The sequence below is a fragment of the Chrysochloris asiatica genome, unplaced genomic scaffold (assembly GCF_000296735.1).
Source record: "Chrysochloris asiatica unplaced genomic scaffold, ChrAsi1.0 scaffold00137, whole genome shotgun sequence".
In the NCBI taxonomy this organism is placed as follows: Eukaryota; Metazoa; Chordata; class Mammalia; order Afrosoricida; family Chrysochloridae; genus Chrysochloris; species Chrysochloris asiatica.
The window spans coordinates 4,255,319-4,281,761 of record NW_006408655.1 but is presented as its reverse complement, the minus strand read 5'-3'; the positions used below and the strand labels follow the sequence as shown (position 1 = coordinate 4,281,761).

The following is a 26,443-nucleotide window of genomic DNA, read 5'->3' as shown; positions in this document are numbered from 1 at the left end:
AACAACAAAGTATATATCATAAAAAAGAGCTTCCATTAAGCTAAAGTATCTATATACGACATCTTGATCCCTGGAACCTTGCTATAATTAAATACAAACATACCTCTTCAGGGCATCCACTGTCCACCCAGTCCTGCCGATGACGATCAAATCCACTGGAACATCTAGAAAGAAGAGCATGTGGCAGTTCAGAAAATAAAGTACAGGATGTGGGGTATACGTAAGAAATGAAAAGAAAAAGATTGGTAAGTAATTCTTAAATTTTCATTTTTTGCACAATATGTACTTTTTTTTTCTATGGAACTGTTAACTGGAGCAGTGAAACGTTTTCAGTGCAACCAAATAGTCGCTCACTCTGTTAGGTTATCATACTATTATCATCCTATATAGTAACATACTACTCTGCAGCAGCACAGAGTCTGAATTCCTACACGAAAGTAAAACAAATCACACGTCTATGAAGTTGGTTTTCTTTTTACTCAATTTCATTTTCTCAACGTCAAATGAGAAAATGAAAGGATACCCAGTTTTGCAAGTACACGTTTTCAAGGTATCAGATCTTTTCATGCAAGTATTAACCACAGACACATGAGTCATACCCACACTCTGTATATAATTGTTGTTGTTAAATGCCATCAATTGGTTTTCTGACCCATAGAAACCCTGTATAGGATTTCTGAGGAATGACTGGTGGGTTTCAACCATCGACTTTGTGGTTAGCATTCCAGTGCTTTATGCTACAGCACCCTATCGGGAGTTTACCACGTATAAAACGTCTAATTTAGCAAGGAAGATTTCATTCACTCATGCCATCTTCTTTGGCTGCAATAATGTCTGCCTAATTGTGGGCTAATGCGTCAGACTGCAAAGTCGTTTGAACTGCAATGTCAGTGGTTCAAGTTCACCAGCTGCTCCTTGGAAACCCTATACAGGGTCGCTATGGGTCAGAATCGACTTGGCGGCACTTAACAACAACAATGCCACCACTACAACCATTCCCCATCTTCCTGTAGTTGTTGCTGTTGTTAAGTGCCATTAAGTTGGTTCTGACTTCTAGTGACCCTATCTAGGGTTTCCAAGGAGCAGCTGGTGGGTTTCAACTGCCATCCGTGTGGTTAGCAGTCCAGGGCTTTTTGCACAGTGCCACACCAATACTGTCTGGAGCACATTTCTATAAAGCTTCACAATCATGAGGACCGCATCTTACTTTACTGCTTAAGTTTTTTAACATACGTTTTCATTTGCTCATGTCTTATGTACCAAACTTGGCTGTGAACATTTTAAAGTTAGGATCAGTAGTTCACACTGTTCTTCTGTAGTCAGATAAATGCATGACTTCCTTTTCATATTACAAATGTAAAACATTTTACCAGCCTAAAACATTTTACCAGCCTGTCACAATTAAGTTATGTTCACTGTCCAGTTTAGTAGTAAGTCTTTTGTTTTATATTGCCTATTGACTTCAAAGTGTTACTTTGCAATCCTATACATTTTTCCCCCCTTATTTTGCAGTGAGTTCACAGGACGGCTATTTCTAAGAATCCTTGCCAGAGATTATGTACCATGGCATGAATGAGCATAATTTAATTCAAGTGGAATGTGAAAACAACTCTGCTGTCAACAAAAAACATCCTATCTATTATTCTCTCTGGACATAATCCATTACAGTTCAGCTATTTTATGCCTACCATCTGTGTTGAACAGGCTTAAGTGTGGAATAAACAACAATATGTGATTTGGCATCCTAAAATTGAGATTCCCCAGTTGGTCAAGGCCATCTCTGGTTACCCAATGAGATTCTGATGTATAGAATCTATCTATTTAATTCCAGAAGAGTTTGTTGTAAATATTCAAGAATTTAATGACATTTTTCTTTTAAAAATGGGGGTTTCATTATTTTTGGAAGCCAATTGGTAGCATAGAGGTTATGAAATGGGCTGCGAACCTCAAGGCCAGCAGTTTGAGACTACCAGTGGTTCCATGGGAGAAAGATGAGGCTTTGTGTTTCTATAAAGATTTACAGCCTTGAAACCCTGTACAGGGTCGCTATGAGTCTGGAAGTGGCTCCATGACACATAAGCACCACCATTTGATTAAAAGTAATTAAATTAAACAGGTGATTTTTAGAAAGCTGTTTGTTTTCACTTACTGTTCTTCAGATGAATACCCCAAACCAGTCAAAAGTAATTTTTTTAACCTTATTTTATAAAAAATACCAAATTAAAAAATTTATATTATTCACATGGAAAAGCATAGACACATTGCAATTTGCTAAACGTATCTAAATAACCCCCCAGTTACACTGTGTGAAATTAAGTCCTAATGAAAATACCCAATTTTCATTCATTCACAATTGATTTCTGGTTCATTGGTCTGTCAGTTCACTAATTGCTAGAGTCTGAAGGAATGAGAGTGGCAAGACACACAAAAAAGGTGGTATTTTGGTTCGAAAAACAAATAAAAGTGGACATTGTCTTTCCAGCACATTTTCAGATAAACCCATAAATTCAACAGCACCTAAAAGCAAAGATACCCAAAGGTGCATGTGAGTGCGTGTGTGTGCATGTTAAACTCATTAAGAAAAGCCAAATTTATATTATTTCTGGAGTTTAAACCAAGAGTCCAGTTCAAATTCACCAGCTGCTCCTTAGAAACCCTACACAGGGTCACTATGAGTAAGACCAATTTGACCACACTTAACAACAACAAATATGTCAAAATCACATGTATGAACATGTTCTTCACTCCAGTGACCTGCAGAGTTGTTTTTCTAAAACACAACAGCAGTAACCATGTCATGTTCTAGCACACTGATTTCATATTTCGAAACACTTTTAGCAGTGTTTCTGAAAGAGGCTTTCTTACATTGGAATTACCTAGAGTCCCTGTTAAAATGCATATTCCATGGGCAACTTGGACTGGCTACCCAAAATGCGGGGGCTACAAAGGCAAGAAGTGACTGGTTTACAAGCTTTCAAGAGGGAGCCTAGATCCAGAGGGCATGGAGGAAGGTAGAATCTCCACCTGTAGTATCCAAGTAGTATCCAATCTGTCTGGGTGGGGCTGATGAAAAGAGATGGGGATAGGTCTCTTGTGGTACAATAGTGAATAATTGTTATCAGGAGTGACTATGAGGGTTGGAAATGTAAACATATATGTTTTGTAGCAAAAGGAGGCGAGTGACTGACTTTGCAGTCCGGAAGCGGAGGTCCCTGGGAGAAGAGCAGAGAGCGGGGACCCTATCCAGAGAAACAGTGACGCCAGAGTTGGAGGCAGAGAGGATGACGTGGAGAGATGGTGCAGCTGGGGACTCAAAACCCAGAGAGGGAGAGGAGCTGTGAGCTGACCACCAGGGAGTAGGTGGTCAGCTCACAGCCTTTGGTTGGTTGATGATGCATGGAGGGGATTGTAACCATGGCAAGGAAACAATATACAATAGGATGAATGTAAAACTAATGTTCTCCCATGTAAACTATCACATAATTCACAATAAAACATTAAAAAAAAGAAGAGCCAAGAATGGAGTGTGCCATTTGGATGTGGAGTCCCTGCATTATGAAGCTCTAAGATCCAGGGAAAAGACTGATGCTAAGACACATGGAGATCTCCAAGGAGATCTGGGCCTACAGAGGTTGAAAAGAGACAAAGACCTTTCCCAAGAGTCAGCAAAAAGAAAACCTCTCCCTAGAGCCAGTGCTGCATTTGGACTTTTAGCCTCTTAAACTGTGAGAGCATAAATTTCTAGCTGTTAAAAATTTTTTTAAAAATGCAAATTCCAGGATCTAACTGTATCACAAACTAGCAATTGGGGCCAGCAATTTTGATTTTAAACCAACACTATAAGGTGATTCTTGACACACTGAAAATTGAAGCCCATTGATTTAACAATACAGTATGACCAAGCTCCTTGCCTTTTCCTCCAGTCCTGTCTTCAACAGCCTGTTCTCATGACCCAAGAACAGCAAGTTGCTCACTCTTCCCTGAATAAGCTGTCCTCTCTCAGGACTCTGTGTTTGAACGTGCAATTCTTATGCCTAGAATAACTTTCCTTGTTTCTAATTAGTAAATTAGTACTCCACTAAGGAGCTCTGGTAGCGTAGTGGTTATGAATCGGGCTGCGAACTGCAAGGTCAGCAGTTCGAAACTACCAGCTGCTCCACGGGAGAAAGATGAGGCTTTCTGCTCCCGTAAAGATTTACAGCCTCGGGAACCCTGTACAGTGTCACTATGGGTCGGAACTGACTCCACGGCACTTAACAACAACAAATCCAATCTCAGTTTAGCTCAAGTCTTATCTCCTCTGAAAATAATCTCCTTCTTTTCCCACCGGAGCAACACTTAGTGCCTCTTTACTACCATGTACAAGTGTGTATTGTTACATAACAATGGTTTGCATACATGTTATCTTACTCACAAGACTGCTGGAGAATGTGGCCATGCAGTCAAACTGCTTGGGCACCAAATCTAGGGCTGGGCACCAAAGAGTATGTGATCTTAGTATTTGTCCTCTTTAAGTCTGTTTTGTCTACATACAATAGGGGAGGAGTATCTATTAGGATTGCTGTTGCCAGGTGCGGCTGAGTCATCACTGACACAAAAGAACGAAACACTGCCTGGCCTTTTGCCTGCCTCACAATTGTTACTAAGCTAGAGCCACTATGACAATCCATTTCATTGGGGATCTTCTTTTTCTCTGACCCTCCATTTTACCTAGCATGATGTTCTTCTCCAGGAACTAATCTATCCAGATAACATGTCCGAAGTATGAGAGACAAAGTCTAGTCATCCTGGCTGTTAACGAGCATCCTGACTGTACTTTGTCCAACACAGATTTGTTTGTTCTCCTAGTAGTTTACGGTACTTTTTATAGTCTTCTCCAACACCATAACTCAAATGCATCAATTCTTCTATGGAATTTTCTTTATTCACTTTGCTCTTCAAAATTTTAAACAGATCTTGTGCAACAGATTTGCCTAATTCAGTATGTCATTCAATTTCTTTTTTGTTTGTTTTATTGTGAATTATGTGACACTTTACATGGGAGAACATTAGCTTTACAGTCATCCTATTATATATAATTTCATTGCCATGGTTACAATCCCCTCCATGGATCATCAACCAATCAAAGGGTATACCCTGCACACCTGCCCCCTGATCATCAGCACACAGCCCCTCTCCCTCTCTGGTCTAGAGTTCTCATTTGATTTCTTGTCTGCTGCTTCCATGAATGTTGACAGTGGATCTGAGCAAAAACAAAACCAACTTTTGACAACTTCCATGTTTTCTCCAGTTATCATAATATTGTTATTGGTCCAGTGGTGAGGATTTTGTTTTCTTCACATTTAGGTGCTACCCATAATGAAGGCTGTGGTCTTTCTGCTTCACTTTCAGCAAACAAATTTCTATCATCTGCATATTGCAGGTTATTAATGATTCTTTTCTAACTGTGATGCCATGTACTTCTTCATATAATCCAGTTTAGGCTTATTTGCTGAGTCTACAGATTGAATAAACATGGCGTTAGAATACAACCATGGCCCACACCTTTCCTAACTTTAATCCATTCAGTGTTCCCTTGTTCGGTTCTAAGGACTGCCCCTTAGTCTATGTAAAGGTTCCTCATGAACACAATTAAGTGTTCCGGAATACTCATTCTCCACAATGTTGTCCATAGCTTGTCATGATCCACACAGTCCAAAGCTGTTGCACAGTAAGTAATAAAGTATCTGTAAACATCTTTCAGATATTCCCTGTTTTCAGTCAATATTCCTCTGACATCAGGAATGGTGTCCCTTGTTCCACATTCTTGTCTAAATCTGGAACCTCTGGTAATTCCCTGTCAATGTACTGCTTCAGTCATTTTTAAATTATCTTTAGCAAACTTTTACTTGCATGTGATATTAACGATATTGTCTGATGAATTCTGTATTACTTTGGGTCACCTCTTTAGAATGGGCACATATATGGATCTCTTTCAGTCAGATGACAGCCAGGTAGCTGTCATCCAAATTACTTGGCATAAAACAGTGCTGCATCAGTTTGTTGAGAAATTTCAGTTTGTATTCTATCGATTCCTGGAGACTTGCTGGCCAATGCCTTCAGTGCACCTTGGGCATCTTTCTTCAGTATCAGTGGCTCTTGATCATATGCTATCTCTTGAAATGGCAGAACACTGACCATTTTGGTAGAGTGATGGTATACATTCCTTCCATATTCTTTGGATGTTTTCTTCACCACTCATTATTTTGCCCATTTTTGTTGTTGCTGTTAGCATGCCACTGAGTCAGTACTGACTCAAAGAGACCCTATGTACAACAGAATGAAACACTGCCTGGTTCTGGGCTAACCTCACAATCATTGCTATGCTTGAGTCCACTGATGCTGCCATCCTGCCAATCCATCTCACATTAGGGTCTATCTCTTTCTCTGGCCCTCCACAACCAAACAAGATAGCCTTCCCCAGTGACTGGTCTCTCCTGACAATATGTCTGAAGTATGAGAGATGAAGTCTGGCCATTCTGGCTTCCAAGGAGCACTCTGGCTGTACTTCATCCAACATAGATCTATTTGTTCTTTTGACAGTCCATGGTACTTTCAATATTCTCCTTCAACACCCTAATGCAAATGCATCAATCCTTCTATGGTTTTTCTTATTCACGTCAACTTTTGCATCCATGTGAGGTTACTGAAAATACCATGGCTTGAATCAGGCACACCTTAGTCCTGAAACTGACATCTTTGCTCTTCAACACTTTAAAAAGATCTTGTGAAACTCATTTGCCTAAAGCAATACATTGTTTGATTTTTTGACTACTGCGTCTATGTTGTTGATGGTTTATCCTAGAAAAATGAAGTCTTTGACAACTTCAATCTTTTCTCCACTGATAAGAATATTTATTGGCCCAGTGGGGGGTATTTTGGTTTTCTTTACCAGTTAATACCACTATTTTTCAAATTTGCACACCAATCCCTAAAGACAGTGAGGATGAAATTGAAGATTTCTACCAACTTCTTCAGTCTTAAATTGATCAAACATGCACTCAGGGTCTATTGATAAATCACTGGCAATTGGAACATAAAGGTTGGAAACAAAGAGGAAGAATAAGTAGTTGGAAAATCTGGCCCTGGTGATAGAAATGATGCTGGAGATCGCATGAAAAATTTCTGCAAAACCAATCATTTGTTCTATTCAAATACTTTTTTTAAAAACAGCATAAAAGACAACTATACACATGTACCTCAGCAGATGGAATACACAGAAATCAAGTTGGCTACATCTGTGTAAAGAGATGGTAGAAAAACTCCATATCATCATCCAAAACAAGACCAGGGGCAGATTGTAAGATGGATCACCAATTGCTCCTATGCAAATTCAGACTGAAGCTGAAGAAAATGGAAACAAATTCATGAGAACAAAAATATGACGTTGAATATATAATTTTGCCCATAGAGTCCTTCAATATTACAAGTTGAGGCTTAATTTTTCTTCAATTCATTCAACTTAAGAAATGCTGAGCGTATTCTTCCTTTTTGATTTTGTAACTCCAGATTTTTGTACATTCCATTATAATAGCTGACTTTGTTTTCTCAAGCTACCCTTTGAAATTTTCTATTCAGTTTTCTCCTAATTTCTTCCATTTGCTTTCGTATCTCTTATCTGAAGAGCAAGTTTCAAAGTCTCTTCAGAAATCCATCTCGGTCTTTTCTTTCTTTCTTGCCTTCTTAATGACCTTTTGCTTTCCTCCTATATGACGTTCTTGATGTCATTCCCATAACTCTTATGGTCTTTGGATATGAGTGTTGAATGTATGAAATGAGTTCTTGAAATTATTTCTAAATGTAGGTGGGATATATTCTAGGTCAAAATTTGGCTCTTGTGGACTTGTTTTAATTTTCTTCAGCTTCAGCTTTGCTTATGAGAAACTGATGATATGTTTGTTCTACAGTCAGCCCTGACCTTGTTTTACTTGGTGATATAGAGCTTTTCCACGTTCTCATCTCACATATGTAGTCAGTTTGATTTCTATGTATCCCATCTGGTGAGGTCCATGTGTACAATCATCTTTTCTGATGTTCAAAGATAGGTATTTACAATGAACAAGTCACTGGTCTTACAAAATTTTATCATGTGTTCTACAGCATTGTTTCTCTCACCAAATTCCTATTTTCCAACTACTGATCCTTTCTCTTTGTTTCCAACATTTGCATTCCAATCACCAGTAATGATCAATACATTTTAACTGCATGTTTGATCAATTTCAGACTGAAGACATTTGTGTTGCTGTCAAGTGCCATAGAGTCAGTTCTAACTCATAGTAAACCTATAGTTCAAACCAGCCTTGTGGTCCAGTGCAGTAACCCACAGTGCCTCATGAGGACTCCAAAAACACCAATAGATGGTGTGTAAATTAATGAACATCACTGTGTTGCAACAAAACTTCATTTACAAAAACAGGCAATAAGTCAAATTTAGTCCCCTTGCTGTAGTTTGCTAGCACCTGTTCTAGGTTATTACACAAAGATAAAGATCTGAAAAATTCTGAAGACATTAGGATACATACCTTATCAAGGTGTCTAACAATTTATATGAGTCCTGCAACCTTAAGTATATTTACAATGGTGTGCTATTTTAATGGAATAGTCAATTGTACATTTAGTAAATATTCTTGTCACAGTCTACAAAAAAAATACAAAAATATGATCTCCCATCATCAAGGATCAGCTGGTGGATTTGATCTGCTGACCTTGTGGCTCGTGGTCCAGTGCTGATCCACAGCACCACACAAGAAGTCCAAAAAGAGGAACTGTAATTTATGGGAATATCATTTTGTTTTGTTGATACTGAACAAATTTTTATTGGAGAGGAAGATCTTAAAATTTTAAGTGAAGATGATAATCTTTTTTCAATAAAACTTTAGTATAAAACCAGACCTGGTTCCACTTCTGGGGCATGTTTCTGTTGCAGATTGATCTTCAGCATGAGCTGGACAATTCCACTACTAAAAAATATTTATCTTAAAATTGAGAAAGTTGAAATAAAAGGTTTTTTTGTTTTTTTTTTTTAAAAAAGAATTTTCATGCCTGAACCATTCAATACATAGAGCTCTAAGAATGGTACATGAATGTAAACTAAAGTTAACCTATTATAGAGATGATATTGTAGGAAAAACTGTAGAATTTTATATTTGTATTCTATGTAAAAGGAGTTCTAGTAGAGTAGTGAGTAATGCATGAGTCGGGCTGCTAACTGCAAGGTCAGCCATTTCAATCAAGAAGCTGCTCTGAGGGAGGAGGATAAGGCTTTCTACTCTGGTAAAGATTTCTGCGCGCATAAAGATTTACTGCCTCAGAAACCTAGCCATGTGGTGCTATAACATAATGCGCAAGACCACAAGGTCAGTTTGAAGCATAAGGTCTTTGGTTCAAACTCACTAGCAGCTCCTCAGAAACCCTATACAAGGTTGCTAAAAGTCAAACCAACTTGACGGCACTTAACAAAAACAGTGAGTCAAAACCAACACCACAGCATACCACCAGCATCACCACCATACTAAGCAAGTGTGTTTTCTTTTAATAAAAGCTGTTGATGCTACATGCAGAGCAGAATCGTAATCCAGTGCTAACAGTTAACTGCAGAATTAAAGAACTTTGCTTTGGACATGAGTTTCAGGTGGAATACAGGTAAAATCATCTGATATCTGATATCCAAAAACCGCACATATGGCTTCTGGTAGAGAGCAAATTTTAGAAAGCAAAGGATTAATATTTCGTCAAGACATCTAGAATCTAGATTGCTAACTCTAACATAAGGAGTGCTGGTGGCAAAGTGGGTCATATGTTTGGCTGCTAACCATAAAGTCAGCAGATAGAATCCACCAGTTGATCCATGGGAGAAAGATGAGGTTTCCCGCTCCTAGAAAGAATGATCGAGTCTCAGAAACCCTATACCAGGTTGCTTTTGAGTCACAACCAACACACAGCACAATCCCTAATATAGGTTTACAAAGTATAGCATCAGGAACTTTTATCTTTCTAATTTTATTATCTCATTAGCAAAAATTCATACCTTCTTTTTCTTCCCTGATAAATACTTGGTTAAAAAAATAGATTTTGGTCACTTTCTGTTTTTTATCCCTTATCTTTTATTGGTAACATTTTCAATAAGGAAAATGATATTTGCAACTGATATTGCATATAGGAGTTCGTTTTTGTTTTTGTTTTTACTATAAATACCTCCTTCTGAAAACCAATCTGCTTGCAGTTTTGCAGTACATATGGGAGGAAAGAGAGATGATGTTAAGAGTGAAAGGGCTACATTTAGGATGGATTGGAAATAAGTTAATTCTTTGAAACATTGTTCTGATTAAGAGAACTGCTGATGTCGACAAAACATCCTCATTTGTGCATTTTCTATGCTTTAAGGATATGAACAATAGACTGAAATATGTGTTTAACTGTAGTGCATAAAAACAATCATTTATAAACCAGATAATCCACGAAATCTAGCACTGTTGTTAAATTCTGTGGATCCAGTTCCAACTCATAGTGACCTTGGTGGGTTTGAATCACCGATCTTTAGGTTAGTTATCCTGTGCTTATCCTACAGTACCACACCAGGACTCCAAATCTAGATTAAAGGAAGGTTTATTAAAACCTTATTTACTTACTTACTTACCTACTTTATTTTGTAAAAGCAGAGAGTACTAACTTTCAGCACATTTTGATAAGGAAGACACAAACTTTGATTATTATATGCTTCACATATAAATATATTTTAGAAGAGACAAGAGAATGAAATGTTCATTCATTTGGAAATATTTAAAGGCATTTGAAACAAAACACTTGACCTAACTTGCTTACTAATCACAGAGTACAATTTAATTTTCATCTTTGTTTCCCATCTAAAGGAATTTTAATGAAACAAGCTTGTCCTTGTGCAAGCTATTAACCATGTAAATAGTTACTACTAGCATAATATATTCTATATTTTTATAGGTTTAAGCTATTTTCTTGGACATTGTGCTTGTCAAGACAAATTAAAAAAAACCAAAAAAAACAACTAATAGTGGCTAAAATAGTTAAATCTGAATTCCTCAATTACTTTTAGCTTTGTGCTGGCTCACCCACATCAAACAGATCTGAATGCACGAACAATGTGAAATACACAACTTCAGAATTCATCAATTCTATCAAAAAAATGGATTACTCCAACACATCGACTTTCAAACATTTATTGATATAGATCACATGAAGAAATACATTTCACATCGATGTTTAGATAACAGTATATCTGTGTTTGTATGGACACTAAGGTATTCATTGTTATTTTTCTTTTTAAATTTTCTTTCTTTCCTCTGAAAATCACAGAAAGTACAGCGATATTTTCTATTTCATTACAGAAAATAAAATGCTGGGTACAATCAACTGCATAAGTGATATCGTGACCCTTCTGAATTGCAATCCTCGATTTGAAAGACACTGTCCTGACTGTGCTTTTTAGGTATGTTGTTGTTGTTATGTGCCATCGAGTCGGTTCCGACCCATAGCGACCCTGTACAGGGTTTCCGAGGGTGTAAATCTTTACGGGAGTAGAAAGCCTCATCTTTCTCCCGTGGTGCAGCTGGTAGTTTCAAACCGCTGACCTTAAGGTTCTCAGCCCGATTCGTAACCACTACGCTACCAGAGCTCCTTTAGGTATAGCCCAGTCAATTCGGACTCCTAGCAAGCCTATGCACAATAGAATGAAACGTTGCTTGGTCCTGTGTCACCCTCACAACTGTTGTTACCTCTGAGCCCATTGTTTTCACCACTGTGTCAATTCATCTCATTGGGGGTATTCTTTTTTATCACTGACCCTCAACTTATCCAAGCATGATGTCCTTCTCCAGGGACTGGTCCCTCCTGACAACATGTCCAAAGAATGAGAGACAACATGTCACCATCCTCATTTCTACAGAGCAGTCTGGATGTATTTCTTCCAAGACAGATTTGTTTATTCTTCTGGCAGTACATGGTACTTTTAATATTTTTCACCGACACCAAAATTCAAATACATCTATTCTTCTGTGGTCTTTCTTATTCAATATCCAACTTTCACATGCATAAATGGGAATGAAAATACCATGGTTTGGGTCATATATACTTTTGTCCACAAACTGGTACCTTTGCTCTTGAATGCTTTAGGTCTCCTGCAGCAAATACACCTAATGCAATCTGTCCTTTGACTTCCTGACTGCTGCTTCCATGAATGTTGATGGTAGATTCAAGCAAAATTAAGTCTTTGACAACTTCAATATTTTCTCCATGTATCACGATGTTATTTGTTGATCAAGTCCTGATGATTTTTGCTTTCTTTACATTGAAATGCAATCCATATAGAAGACTGTAGTCTTTGATCATAAGAAGTATTTTAAGTCCTCTTCACTTCCAGTAAGCAAGGCTGTACCATCTGCATATCAAAGGTTGTTAAAGAGTCTTCCTCCAGTCCTGATGCCACATTCTTCTTCATTTAATCCAGTCTTTTGGATTCCTTGACCATCGAACAGAGTGAATAAGTATGGTGAAAGAACATACTTTTCCTGATTTTAAACCATTCAATATCCTCTTGTCTTGTTCTAATGACTGACTATTGGTCTATGTGCACAATTAACTGTTCTGGAATACCCATTCTTTGCAATGTTATCTATAGTTTATCATCATCCACACATTGAAAGACTTTGCATAGTCAACAAACAAAAGTAAACATCTTTCTAATAGTCTCTGCTTTCAACCAAGACCTACCTGACCTCAGCAAGCATATCTCTAGTTCTCTGTAATTTTAGAAATGTGTTAAAATGTTTGAAATAGTCCTACTGTAAATTTGGTAAAATGGATATGGAATAATTTATTGATTGATTGATGTTTGGGCTCTTTGCTTCAATTTATTTTGATATTTATTCATTTTTACCACCTAATTTCAATTGTGTGGTCTAGAAACTCATTGTTTGTTTTTGTTTTTTAACTCAACTCTACCATATTTTGTTTAATTGCAATGATTACAATCCCCTCCATGCATCATCATTTAACAGTATTTACTTCTATTCCCGTTTTTTTGTTTTGTTTTGTTTTTTGATGTACACAAAAACACTCAGGAATATATATTCATTTAAACATCTGAAGGGCACATTCTGGAAGCTAGTCTCCTGTCCTCCAGCACACATCCTTTCTCTTTCTATTAGTCTAGAGACCTCATCTGCTCAATCTCTCCATGCCATCACCTCTGCCCCCATTTCTGGTGTCACTGCTTATCTGGTTAGGATACCATGTTCTGTTCATGCTTTTCTCTCTTGATAGTCCTCTGTTCCTGGAAAGTAAGATTTATTATTCCCCCATTTTTGTTACACAACTTTTATCTTTACAATTGTGACAATTGCAATTAGTCATGATAACAAATACTATTACAGCAAATGAATCCTATCCCCATCTCCTTTCACCAGACCCATCTAGACAAGATAAAAACTATTCAGTGGGGATTCTACCTTCCCTGGAACACTCTGAAATTAAATCCCCTCTTGCCAATTTATAAGCCAGCTATTTGATTCCTTTATAGCCCCCACCCCCATTTTAGGTTGCAAATGTCTAAGTTGCCCGTCCCTATCAACCCTGCGTACAAAGCGGATAGGTTTCATTCGTCCTTGATGTGAAGACTCCTTCCCTCTCAGGTGGTATTTTGAGCTACCACATCTGTGAGTACAGGTCAAGTTCATCAAATTTTAGCAATTTATGCTTGCTTCCTTTATCAACTTTCTTTACCTTCCTCTAGTTGCCTTCTGATCATTAATAATTTACATCTTAATAAATCTTTTAGAATGTTCATTTAGGGCATCATCAAAGATTGTTTTCTCACATAGGTCCTACAAACTTTTGAGCTTCTTTGTAAATATTCATTTTTACTTCTAATAAGGAGATTTTATTGTCTATATTATTATTTATGACACAGGAAGGTATTGATTTCTGTGTAGATATTTTATAACTTGTCCCTACATTTACAACTAATGTTTGCTTCTCTTTTCCAGTAGTCATGGATCTTATCTGTGTTTGTGTGTGTGTGTGTGTGTGTGTTTTGTTTTTTCTTCTTCTGTGCATTAACTAGAATTGTAGAGTCATCAGCACTGGACTGAAAACCACGAAGTCAGCAGTTCAAACCCACCAGCGTTCCCTCAGAAACCCTATACAGGGTCACTATGAGTGGAATCAACTTGGTGGTACTTAACAACAACAACATTACATATTAGTAGAGATCACATCTTTTCCTTCTTCCTTATTTTAACAAGAATGTCTCTGGTGCTTCAAGTTTAGTGTTTGTTCTTGTTTAAAAATAATATTTAGTTTTATATTTTATAAGTATCTTTCTATATCAGTCTGCTAACACTTTCTCTTTGCTTTCAAGATAGCCACATGACTTAGTATTAGTGCTATAAATTGCATTTACAGATTTCTTAGCATTAAGTATGCTTGTATTTACGGAATAAATTTATATGTGGCCATCTTAATGTCTGTTGGATTTGATTTTTAACTTTTTGAAGGGTTAAAATGATATACAGGCAGCCACTAATTTACAAAATATCCACATTACTATGAATGGAATTTATGATTAACCATTTCTCCCCCATCCCATCTTAATATCAGTTATGGAGTCCTGGACCACTAACTGCAAGATCAATGGTTCAAACCTACCAGATGTTCCTGAGAAACCTTATACAGGGTCACTTAAGAGTAGGAACCGACTTCACAGCACTTAACAACAACATCATTTGTAATATGTATTACAAAAAATTTGGCATTGTGTAATTCATTGATGCTATTCTCATATCAACACCCAAAGACAAATAAAGATGGGATTTATAAAGGTACTGCTAATAAAAGGCAGTAATAATGAACACTAAAACAAACAAAAACAAACTTGAGGTCTTCCACTTACATCAAGCACAACTTATGATAGAGTCATAGGACTGGAAGCGGGGACTACTCGTATTCTTAAATAACAGAACATCCTTGGATAATCCTGATGTGGCACTACAGGATAAGCATTTGACAGCTAATAACAAGGTCAGGGGTTCAAATCCACCAGCAACTCCCTGTAAACCCTATACAGTGTAGCTATGACAAGGAACTGACTCGAAGGCACTTGACAACAACCACAACACCATACTTGGGCTCCTGGTGTGATGCTTTAGGGTAAGCACTGGACTGCTAACTACAAAGTCAGGGGAAAGAAATTCCTCCCTGAGTTTGCAAGTCTCTGAAGCATTCAGTCACTAATAAAACTTGTGGAAGTTCCAGGATCCCAATTTTGACACGTGTTCTTTAAAAAATCTGGACTTCATGCCAAATATTATTCTTAAAGAGCATCTTCAATATAAAATGCATATAAATATGGACAGAAAAAGCAGTAACTTTTACTTTGATGTTGTCTCAGACAGAGAAATGTAAAGTCCTAGAGTTATAAGTATACTTTGCTGCTGTAAGATGCTATCTTTTTGCCAATAAAATTTTATTCAACAGTGTTCAAATTAATGTCTCCTGGTCTTCCAGAGACATCTGTCTTCCTCAGACACATCAACAACACATGAATCAACTCACCTCTGTTCTGCTAAGATAGCAAATTGGGGTTAGATGAGGAACTAAAAATCTGTTGGATGAGGCAACAACCAGTTCATCAAAAAAAAATAAAAATACTTTTTTCTCTTATTATTTCATGAGAAATAAATCTCAGAATTTTACTTGGAATATTGATATTTATGATAAATGGGTCAAGATGGTATTTCTAGTTTCTCAGAGAATCTTAGCATGAATTTTCCCTTAACATTTATAGAAAAGCATATAAATGAATACAAGAAACCATTACATTTATGTATTTGCCTTGATTCAGGCTAGTGATACTCTCCTGTCTTTCTGCAACCCTATAAGACTGTTGGTGGTGGTGGTGCCATCTAGTTGGTAGCAACTCATGGCCATCCTATGAACAACAGAACAAAACATTGCCTATCAGGCGCCATCCTCACAACCATTGGGATCTTTGAGCCCATTGTTGCAGCCACGGTAACAATCTATCTCGTTGATGGTCTTCTACCTTACCAAGCACAACATACTCAGTAAAAATAAGTATCTGTCTCTATTTCTCTTACCACACTCCCCTACTCCACACCTCCACTTCTGTTGCTATCATTTGGTGGTGGTGGTTATGTGCCGTGGAGTCAGTTCTGACTCATAGCGACCCTGCACAGGGTTTCTGAGGCTATACATCTTTACAGGAGCAGAAAGCCTCATCTTTGTCCCTTGGAACAGCTGGTAGTTTGTAACTACTGACTCTGAGGGTAGCAGCCCAATTTGCAAGCACTATGCTACCAGAGCTCCTTGTTTATATCATTTAAGAGACAGTAAATATGATGACACTTGATTTGAATCCTTGAAAACAATCTTTTGAAAGAATGACTGGATGGCTTAGGAAAGTCATTCTTTAACAAGGAAAACATGAATTAAATCAGTGATTTTTCATGCTCTGTCCAGAAATCAGTAATTAATTTCTCAGAAGCCTTTAAAGACTTCTTTGGAGGTTGAGGAAGAACTAGAAGGATGTGGCTATAACTTTTGTCTATAGATTGTAGTCAAGTAGATCTAATTTAGAGCTCATTGGAAATATGATAATATAACATTGACAGGACACTGCAAAAAGAGCAGTCACTTTTCCTCTCTATATCCCCAGAATGGAAAATTTAAGGTAAGGCAGGGCTAGATAATAGTAACTGAGCAAATCTTATAATGATCAGAAGAGCATTGTCTCTTAAGAGATAAAGATTTTTTTTTTGAAACGCACTTCTGTATCATTCAAAAGATACTATTTTTTGTGTGAGATAACTTTTCTAAGATCAAGGATAAATCATCTTTTTATACATATCTGATGATTCAAACTTGAAAATAGTCATTATTCAATTTCATCAACTTATCCTGATCAAAGAATATTGTGTGTGTTCAGTCACCTGTTCAGCTCATGGGAAATTCAGCTTTATCTTCTAAACTCCTAAGATGATTTTAAGTAGAAGCAAATTGGTCTTGGCATTTGTTGCAGTGTCTTGTAAGATGATTTCCTTGGGATGTAAAACTTCATGTTGAACAATTTTGAAAACCTGTGAGTCACCATGAGTCAGGACCCACTTTCTGGTAGAAAGTTTTGGATATATATATTGTTGAGGTCAATTCGCCTCTGACGACTAAGCTGCTGTATGATGGGGGTGGTTATGCGCTGGGGAGTCAGTTCCGGCTCATGGTGACCCTGCACAGTGTTTCTGAGGCTGTAAATCTTTAAAGGAGCAGAAAGCCCCATCTTTCTCCCGTGGAACAGCTGGTAGTTTCAAACTGCTGACCTTGCAGTTAGCAGTCTGACTCATAACCACTATTCTACCAGAGCTCCTTAAGTTGCCATATAAGAGCTTAAAAAAACAAAACGCATAATTTTAATAGTGGCTTCTAGAGTACAGAAATCTTTGTTCTCATTTTCTAATTTTTTAAAATGTTCTTTTCATTATAAATCTGTGAGCTCACTTGGAAAGATCAGTTCCTAAGATTGCAAGAGGCTCAATCCTTACCAATGATACATCAGTAAATTCATTACACTTTAAGGAATCCTTCTGGTCACACAGCAGAATTCTGCTTACTTATTTCCTTGCTTTATTCAACATCAGATTTGCCAGGCATATGAAATATCAAATTACTAAATGCTAATTCTATTAGAGTTTTATTCAGTTCATGTGTACAAATTTTCTATGTCTTATTAAAGCCGGCAGAAAAAGAAAGATTTTAAGAATTTGGGTGTGAAGCAATTTTCTGCTTCATAAAATACAGTTAGTGTCACCTTATGTTAAACAGAAGCATTCTTGGAGATGCAGTTTTTTCTTCAAATTTCCTCTTAATGAAATGGATTAATATTGTAACTCAGATAGGAAAGTTATTTATAGCAAAAGTTATATAAGCGTAGGTAGAATGTATATCTAGACCTGGATCTTGATGCTGTTGTCATTGTTGTGCCACTGAGTGAGTTTTGACTCATAGACCCTGTAGAGGGTTTCCAAGGAGTGGTTGTTTGGCTTGAACCACCTACCCTGTGGCAAGCAATCTTTTAAGTCTGTTATATCTTGCTATCTCTTTGACTTCCTTTTATTAAATGAAGCTCTGTAATTATGCTATACATTTACTTTGAAGTTATTGTCATTTGCTTCTGTATATCTCAGATCCCCTTTGATAAATTTGTAGATGTTTTATTTTTGGTAGTTTTGGCTTCCCTTTATATCTGGGAGATGTTATCATGTGTCTTTATCTAAAGGTGCTATGTAATGGTGTTAGATTTATATCCAAAATATTGTTGTTGTTGTTAGGTGCCATCGAGTCGGTACTGACCCATAGCATCATTATGAACAGCAGAACGAAACAGTGCCCACTCCTGGGCTATCCTCACAATTGTTGCCATGTTTGAGCCCATTGATGCTGCCACTTTCCCAATCCATCTCACCGGGGGTCTTCCTCTTTTTCTGTGACCCTCCATCTCATCAAAGATGATATCCTTCTCTACTGACTGGTCCTTCCTGACACTTTGTCCACAGTATGAGAGATGAAGTTTGGCCATCTTGCCCTCCAAGGAGCACTCTGGCTGCACTTCTTCCAATGTAGATCTGTTGGTTCTATGGGTAGCCCATGCACTTTCAATATTCTCCTCCAACACCATAATTCAAAAGCATCAATTCTCCTATGGTCTTCCTTATTCACTGTCCAGCTTTCACATGCATATGAGGTTATTGAAAATACCATGGCTTGGGTCAGGCGCACCTTGGTTCTCAAGCTGACATCTTTGCTCTTCAACACTTTAAAAAGGTCTTGTGCAGCAGATTTGCCTAATGCAATACATCATTTGATTTCTTGACTGCTGCTTCCATGAGTTTTGATAGTTGATCCAAGAAGAATGAAGTCCTTGACAGCTTCAATCTTTTCTTCGTTGATAAGAATGTTGTTGATTGGTCCAGTGGTAAGGATTTTTGTTTTCTTTATAAGTAGCTAGTATTTGGGGCATACAACCAAATGGTTATTTGTCACAGGAAGCAATTATGAAGTATAACTACACTGACCCAGAAATTCTGCTACAGGTTCTAAAGATACCAAATGTAGTAAAGACTTAGACAGTAGCAGGAACTGGAAGATATCAGAACATTAAACTGGTATTATGTAGAGTGACCATATAATTTACAGGGTAAACCAGTCACTTCTGAGAGATCCCACCTCTTCCATTGAGTTGATTCTGAATAACAGCAATCCTTAGGATTTTCAAGACTATAAATCTTTATGGAAACAGACAACCTCATGCAGTTGTCGTCCAATGGTTAAATAAGATTTTTTTCATTAGACAAAAAATATCACCTCTGTCAAATAGATCCCAACTCATGTTGTTGTTGTTGTGAAGTTCCGTCGAGTCGATTCCTACCCATAGTGACCCTGTATAGGGTTTCCAAGGAGCAACTGATGAGCTTGAACTACCAACCTTGCAGTTCAAATGGCTTTGCAGTCTGACACATTAGCCCACAGCGCCACACCAGGACTCAGATCCCAATTCATAGCAACCGTATAATGACAGAGTAGAACTGCTCCACAGGGTTTCCAAGGATATAAATCTTAAAGGAAGCCAATTGCCACATCTTTCTCCTTTAGAGCAACTCATGGGTTTGAACCACTGATCTTTCCGTTCGCAATCAAACACTTAACCCACTGCACCAGAAGTACTTCTTTCCCCCTTTCATAATGAACACTTACTGCTTCAGATTGCTTGTCCAATGTACACAACATAATTTTGTAAAGTACAGATGATATATTGAAACATAGAGTAGAATGATTTTAATCCCTGGATTGATGCTCACATTTTAGTGTTAAAGCCTTGCTCCACTAATGACTTGCATTGTGACTTTGGATAAACTTTTCAACCATTCTAATGCTCAGTCACTGAATCTATAAAACACATATTATAACACTTACATCGGTACGGACTCGATGGCACCAAACAACAGCAACAACAGTTACGTTTAATGTAATTGCAAGTATTCAATGAGACTACAGAATACAAAGACTTTGATGGAGTCAGCTCGGACTCAAGAGTAACCCTTGAGTGTGCCATCCTCACAATTGTTGTTACAACTGAACCCACTGCTACTGTCACTGTGCCAATCTACCTTGTTGAAGGTCTTCCCCTTTTTTGCTGATGCTCCACTTTACTGAGCATGATATCCTTCTCCAGGTACTGATTCCTCCTTATTATGTGTCCAAAGTCTGAAGTATGAGAAACTTCAGAGGAAATGAAGTTTCATGTAATGCCTGGCACATACTAAATGCAGAATAAAAGGTGGCCATTCATTGACAGCTAACCACAAGGTTGGCAATTCAAATCTATCAGCTGCTTCTTGGAAATCTTATATAGGGCCACTATGAGTTGCCATCAACTCAACAACTCTTAACAACATTATAATTGTGCTTCTTGAATATTAGCAGTGATAGCAGAGAATGAAATATGGGTCAGGATAAACATAATCTTATGTGGTAGGGGAGTGTAGAGGAAGGACAGATTATTTTTGATCACAGGACTGAGGGCGGCTGACAGGTCACCATAGAATTTATCTCTTATAGTGAAGAGGCATTATTTTAGGATGATAAAATCTGTATCTTTTTAACAGAACTGAGCATTAGAAATCTTTGCAGTTGAGGTCATGATACATGGAGAGAATAGTTTTGTCCTGACTCTAATTGTTACTAAAAAGAAAACTAAAAACTGAAGTGAAAGGAAGAAGTTGGTTACCTAACCAAGGTAACAAAAGTACACATGTATGTCTTACTAAGCTGGATCTGACCAATGCCTTTCTAATAAAATGACAGAAAAGGAAAATGTGAATGCTAGCCATTCTTCCACCAACAAATCTTACTTTTTTCTCTTTCAGCTTGCCCTGAAACTATATAAGAAGATACATCTTCAGCGTAGGACTCTGTGGTTATTGTAAAGTGCCATCGAGTTGACTCCAACTCACAGCGAATCTGTATAGGATTTCTGAGAACTGGTGGGTTTGAACTGATGACCTTGTAGTTCACAGCCCAGTGTTGATTCTACAGTGTCACAACAGGAGTATTATTGGTTGTTGTTGTTGTTGTTAAGTGCTGTCGAGTCGGGTTCTGACCCATAGCAACCCAATATAGGGTTTCCAAGAAGTAGCTGGTGAACTCGAACTACAGGCTTCCTGGTTCAAAGTGGACTTTGCAGTCCACTGCATTAAACAACAGCATTACAACAGGACTCCAGAATACTATCTAGATGTTATTAAAACAAAAGAAGTAATGGCATTATTACACGCATTGCTGAAATGTTAGATTTCCTGAATTTTCTATAAATGACAAAATTTCAATAATCTCCCTCAACAATTTTGTGCAGCTTTCCTTAATAGATTAAGATTGTATCTATGACTCAGGATTTGGCAAAAAACAAAAAAACCAAAAAACTACACTTCAGAATTTAGGAAGTATAAAAATCTTATGTAGTATATTCATATCACCATTCATTGGTGATTAGTGGTTGTGTGCCACAGAGTCGTTTCCAATGGGTAGTGACCCTGCATAGGGTTTTAGAGGCTGTAAAGCTTTATGGGAATGAAAGCCTCATCTTTCTCCCATGGAGCCACTGGTAGGTTTGAACTACTATCATTTTAGTTAGCAGTTCAGCTCATAATCCACTTCCAGTGCTCCTATATTAAGAAATATGAAATAGTCATCTTTCAATTTTTCTGGGGGACAGATTTTAACCGAAAGGGACAAATCATAAAATATCACAATGGCATTTTAAACATTTTCTTACAGAAATACAGAGAGTTGGTTTGAACATGAACATGTTTTAGTTTGAATATCTGTCTATCCTTCAACATTTCATCCCCTTTAAGGAGCTCTGGTAGTGTAGTGGTTACGAATCAGGCTGCTAATCTCATGATCAGCAGTTCAAAACTACCAACTATTCTGCGGGAGAAAGATGAGGTTTTCTGCTCTTGTAAAGATTACAGCCTTGGAAACCCTGTGCAGGGTCACTATGAGTCGGAACCAATTCCATGGCACATAACCACAACAACATCCTCAACAGAGCAAATGGCTGAAACATTTTATGAAATATTCTATTTTGTCATAATACCACCTTTTTAATATAAGCCTATTATTATTCTCAGTGTCTCCCAGTATTCAGTATTTTTTTTTTTTTTAAACAAAAGCAACTATGAACTTGGCTTAAAATATAATTGCTTTCTCATCCTTTAAGGATATTTTTCCATATGAATGTAGTACCTACTGTTTTTAATTGGAACAAATGCACATTTATTTTTGGGCAATTAAACTTTTAATTATTTCCAGGGGAACTTATTTTTTATAAGTACAAGTAAATTTGGGAAATGAAATATATAATCTAGTACCAAAAAATGATCCCTTTTTATATTCTCAATATATGTTTCTTAGATTAAATTTGTTAAAGTCTAGCTTTATCAAACATAATCATATAAAATAAGACTATACAGTTGCTTACCACATAAGCAAAATTTTTATATCATTTGGATTATTTTGAAAAAGCAGCTATAAACAGACATGATGCTAAATCATCCAGAGGTTAACTCTAGCTCGCTAAACATTGCTCATTGCAGAGCAAAAACAGTATTAGCTGACTGGAAAATCAAAGATGACTTAAAAGAGTACCTCAATATTTCATGTGGGATGTGGTTAGCAGGAGACTTGGCCCAACTACCTATTTCTTTAGAGTCTGGAAAAAAGAAAGTTGGCTTTCATTCTGTATTCACACTCATCCTCAGAGACTGGCAGATGGCCCAGTGGCTAGCTATTTATAAAAGAGACAAAGTCTAAAAAGCAAAATATATAGGTAGAGTGATAAGTAGGTAGAGAGATGACATATAAAAATATGCAACTAAAACATGAATTCTTTAAATAAAATAATACATGCATTTTATATTCAAAAAAGTAAATCAAATACCATCATTTCAGAGGAATGTTCTGCTCCTGAGTAGTTATTTAACTTTTGATTTCTTCTATAGAGTACCTAATTATTGGAGTCCTGGTGTGGCACTGTAGGATAAGCACTGGACCATAAAGTCAGTTTGAACTGCAAGGTCGATGATTCAAACTCACCAGCTGCTCCTCGGAAACCCTACACAGGGTCATTATAAGTTGGAACCAACTCGACAGCATTTAACAACAACAACCCAATTTTTAGTGTGTGTGTGTGAGTGTGTGTATGTATCAATATAGATACACACACAGAGAGGTGGATTCAAAAAGTTCATGGAAAAATGGAATGAAAAGATAATGGGATTTTTCCATTAAAAGTCCCTCATGTGTATGTCTTAGTCTGGAAGCTCCTTTGAATCCTGTCTACCATGGGTGACCCTGCATATATTTAAAATACTAGTGGCGTAACTTCCAGCCTCATAGCAACACGTCAGTAACCACTGTAAAACAAATTGACAGATGAGTGGTGGATTTGTGCACAGGATCACCGTAAGTCAGAATCAACTCAAAGGTACCTCACAACAACAAATATATCTTTAGTTGTATTTGTATGCATATCCATATCTCTATCTGGGCTTTAAACGGGGTGTATATATGTAAATAACCTTTCTTTAAAAATGTGTATTTGCATATTGATTGATCTCCTGTAAGAAGTATATGTAGGTGCTGAAAATTCAAATCTTGAGTAATAAAATGTAATATTCTCTCTTTATGCCATTTTCTATTCAAGGTAAACCTTGTTAATTGCATCACATATCTTGCAAAACTATTCTCTAGGTAGAAATATACTTAAAACATTTTCATGTAATGCATTAAATATCAATGTACCTCACCGTATTGTACTAATTTGCACAAAGAATTAGGGCACATCTCAAAGCTAAGTTTGGAAGGCTCAAAAGAACAAAAACTAATAGATTTTTACTTTGGATTTTTAAAGACTGGAGTTCTGGTGTGGAGCTAGGACAAGCATTGAATTCTCCTTGGAAATCCTATGCAGGGTAGGTATGAGTCAGAATTCACTTGGTGGCACAAAAGAAGACATTCTTAAAGACTATTTTGCTTATGCTATAAGTCAGGAAATGTTAATTAATCTATGTGTGTGCTGTAGGATAAGCACTGGATCACAAGGTTGGCTTCAACAGCAAGGTCAGCGGTTCAAACCCACCAGCTACTTGAAACTCAATACAGAGTTGCTATGAGAACAAATCTACTCGAAGGTACTTATAAATGGTTTCATATTAAAATTTTAAATAGTCAATTATAAAGGGTTTTATATTAAAATAAATTATAAACTCAATTTATTTTTAATAGCCATTGCAATGGTCACTCAGAACTCGGACATAATATTCATGATTGTGGATTTTTTTGGATGTTAACAGGTTACAATTCAGAGTAAAAAATGTTCAGGGCCTAGTTCTTCCTGTCAGAACAGCATCTGCTCCTCGGAAATCCTATACAGGGTCACTATGAGTCATAACCCACTTGATGGCACTTAAAAACAACAACAAAAGTGGCCTTTACATAAAGAGAATGGGTGACATTGGTCTCATGCTATAACTAACCATTTTTGGAAATTAAGGTTGATGAATTTCACTGATTTTCATGATTGGCAAAAGTTAATGTGCTGGACTAGAAAGTTGCTTTGAGCAATAAGGTTGGAGTCCAGGTGTGGTGCTGTGGGTTAAGGACTCATTAACAACCTGTGATATGCAGATGATACAGCCTTGTTTGGTGAAAGTGAAGAGGGCTTAAAATATTTACTAATGAAGATCAAAGATGACAGCCTTCAGTATGGATTGTATCTCAATGTAAAGAAAACAAAAGTCCTCACCACTCAACCAACAAATAACATTCTTATCAATGGAGAAAAAATTGAAGTTGTCAAGGACTTAATTCTTCTTGGATCAATTATCAATGCTCATGGGAGCAGAAGTCAAGAAATCAGACGATGTATTGCATTAGGCAAACCTGCTGCACAAGACATTTTTAAAGTATTGAAGAGCAAAGATGTCAGCTTGAGGACTATGATGCGCCTGACCCAAACCATGGTATTTTCAATAACCTCATATGCACGTGAAAGCTGGACAGTCAATAAGGAAGACCATAGAAGAATTGATGCATTAGAGTTATGGTGTTGGAAGAGAATATTGAAAGTGCCATGGGCTGTCAAAATAACAAACAGATCTGTGTTGGAAGAAGTGTACTAAGAATGCTCCTTGGAGGCCAGGATGGCCAAACTTCATCTCTCATACTTTGGACATAATGTCAGGAGCGACCAGTTGCTGGAGAAGGATATCACGTTTGCTAAGGTAGAGGGACAGAGAAAAAGTGGAAGACCCCCAGCGAGATGGATTGGCAAAGCGGCAACATCAATGGGCTCAAGCATGGTTACGGTTGTGAGGTTGGCCCAGTTTCATTCTATTGTACATAGGGTCACTACCAGTCGGTACCAACTCGACGGCACCTAACAACAACAACAACAACAACAACAACAACATGTAAGGGTTTGTTTTTTTCACCCTTAATCTACGTTTGTTTATAATACATTTCATAATGTTATTGAATTATTCCCTAATATTTCTGATTTTAATATATATTTAAATTCCTTGAAATATAGGTGATTCTTTTTATGTTCTGCAAAGAGATCCACTTCATTCAATGGAAAATCATAGCCTGAGCCTCAGAACACTCAGAAACAATGAGGCCAAAACTATAGAGACTTGTTAGGAAATGCTCTCCTATAGTTCATATTGAACAGGAAAATGTAAAAATATCCACTGCCCTCTCCGCCCGAAACAAGCTAAAATGTTAATCAGGTGCCTGATTGGGACCTACCTGCTGGTTTCCCTTCTGTCTTCAAACAGGTCCGAAACCTAACCCCTCCCCAATTCTGACCCATATAAATCCATGTTAATCTGTATTCCGGCACTCAGAATCTGGAGAAGCTAGCTCCTCTGAGCCAACTAGCTTAATAAAATCGGAAACTCTGCTTCACCTCTCCTAGTGGCCTCGGTTTCTTCGACGACCGATCAAGAGCTGCTGTGACACTCACGGGTCCAGGTCAGCTGTGTCACTGTCAAATCTAAAACTGCTGTAACAATATTTCTTCTTAAATAAATATGTTGTTCTAATTAAGTGCCAATGAGTTGGTTCCGATTCATGTGACCCTGGATAGGATTTCCAAGGGACAGTTGGTAAATTTGAACCACTGACCTTGCAGTTCAACTGACCTTTTTGTCCAGTGCTGATCCTACAGCACCATATGCCACACCATTATTTCAAGGAGCCATGGTAATATAGTGGGTTCCATGTTGGGCTGCTCACCACAAAA

At 37.3% G+C, this 26,443-nt stretch overlaps 1 protein-coding gene across 2 annotated transcripts in view; it reads right to left on the bottom strand.

The window, feature by feature from the left end:
* PLXDC2 (plexin domain containing 2) overlaps nt 1-26,443 on the bottom strand; it is a 613,486-nt gene that overhangs the window by 83,278 nt on the left and 503,765 nt on the right. For both annotated transcript variants that reach the window (XM_006869892.1, XM_006869891.1), the window contains one exon: nt 104-164. In XM_006869892.1, coding sequence (XP_006869954.1) covers nt 104-164 — 61 coding nt within the window. The remainder of the gene's footprint in view (nt 1-103; nt 165-26,443) is intronic.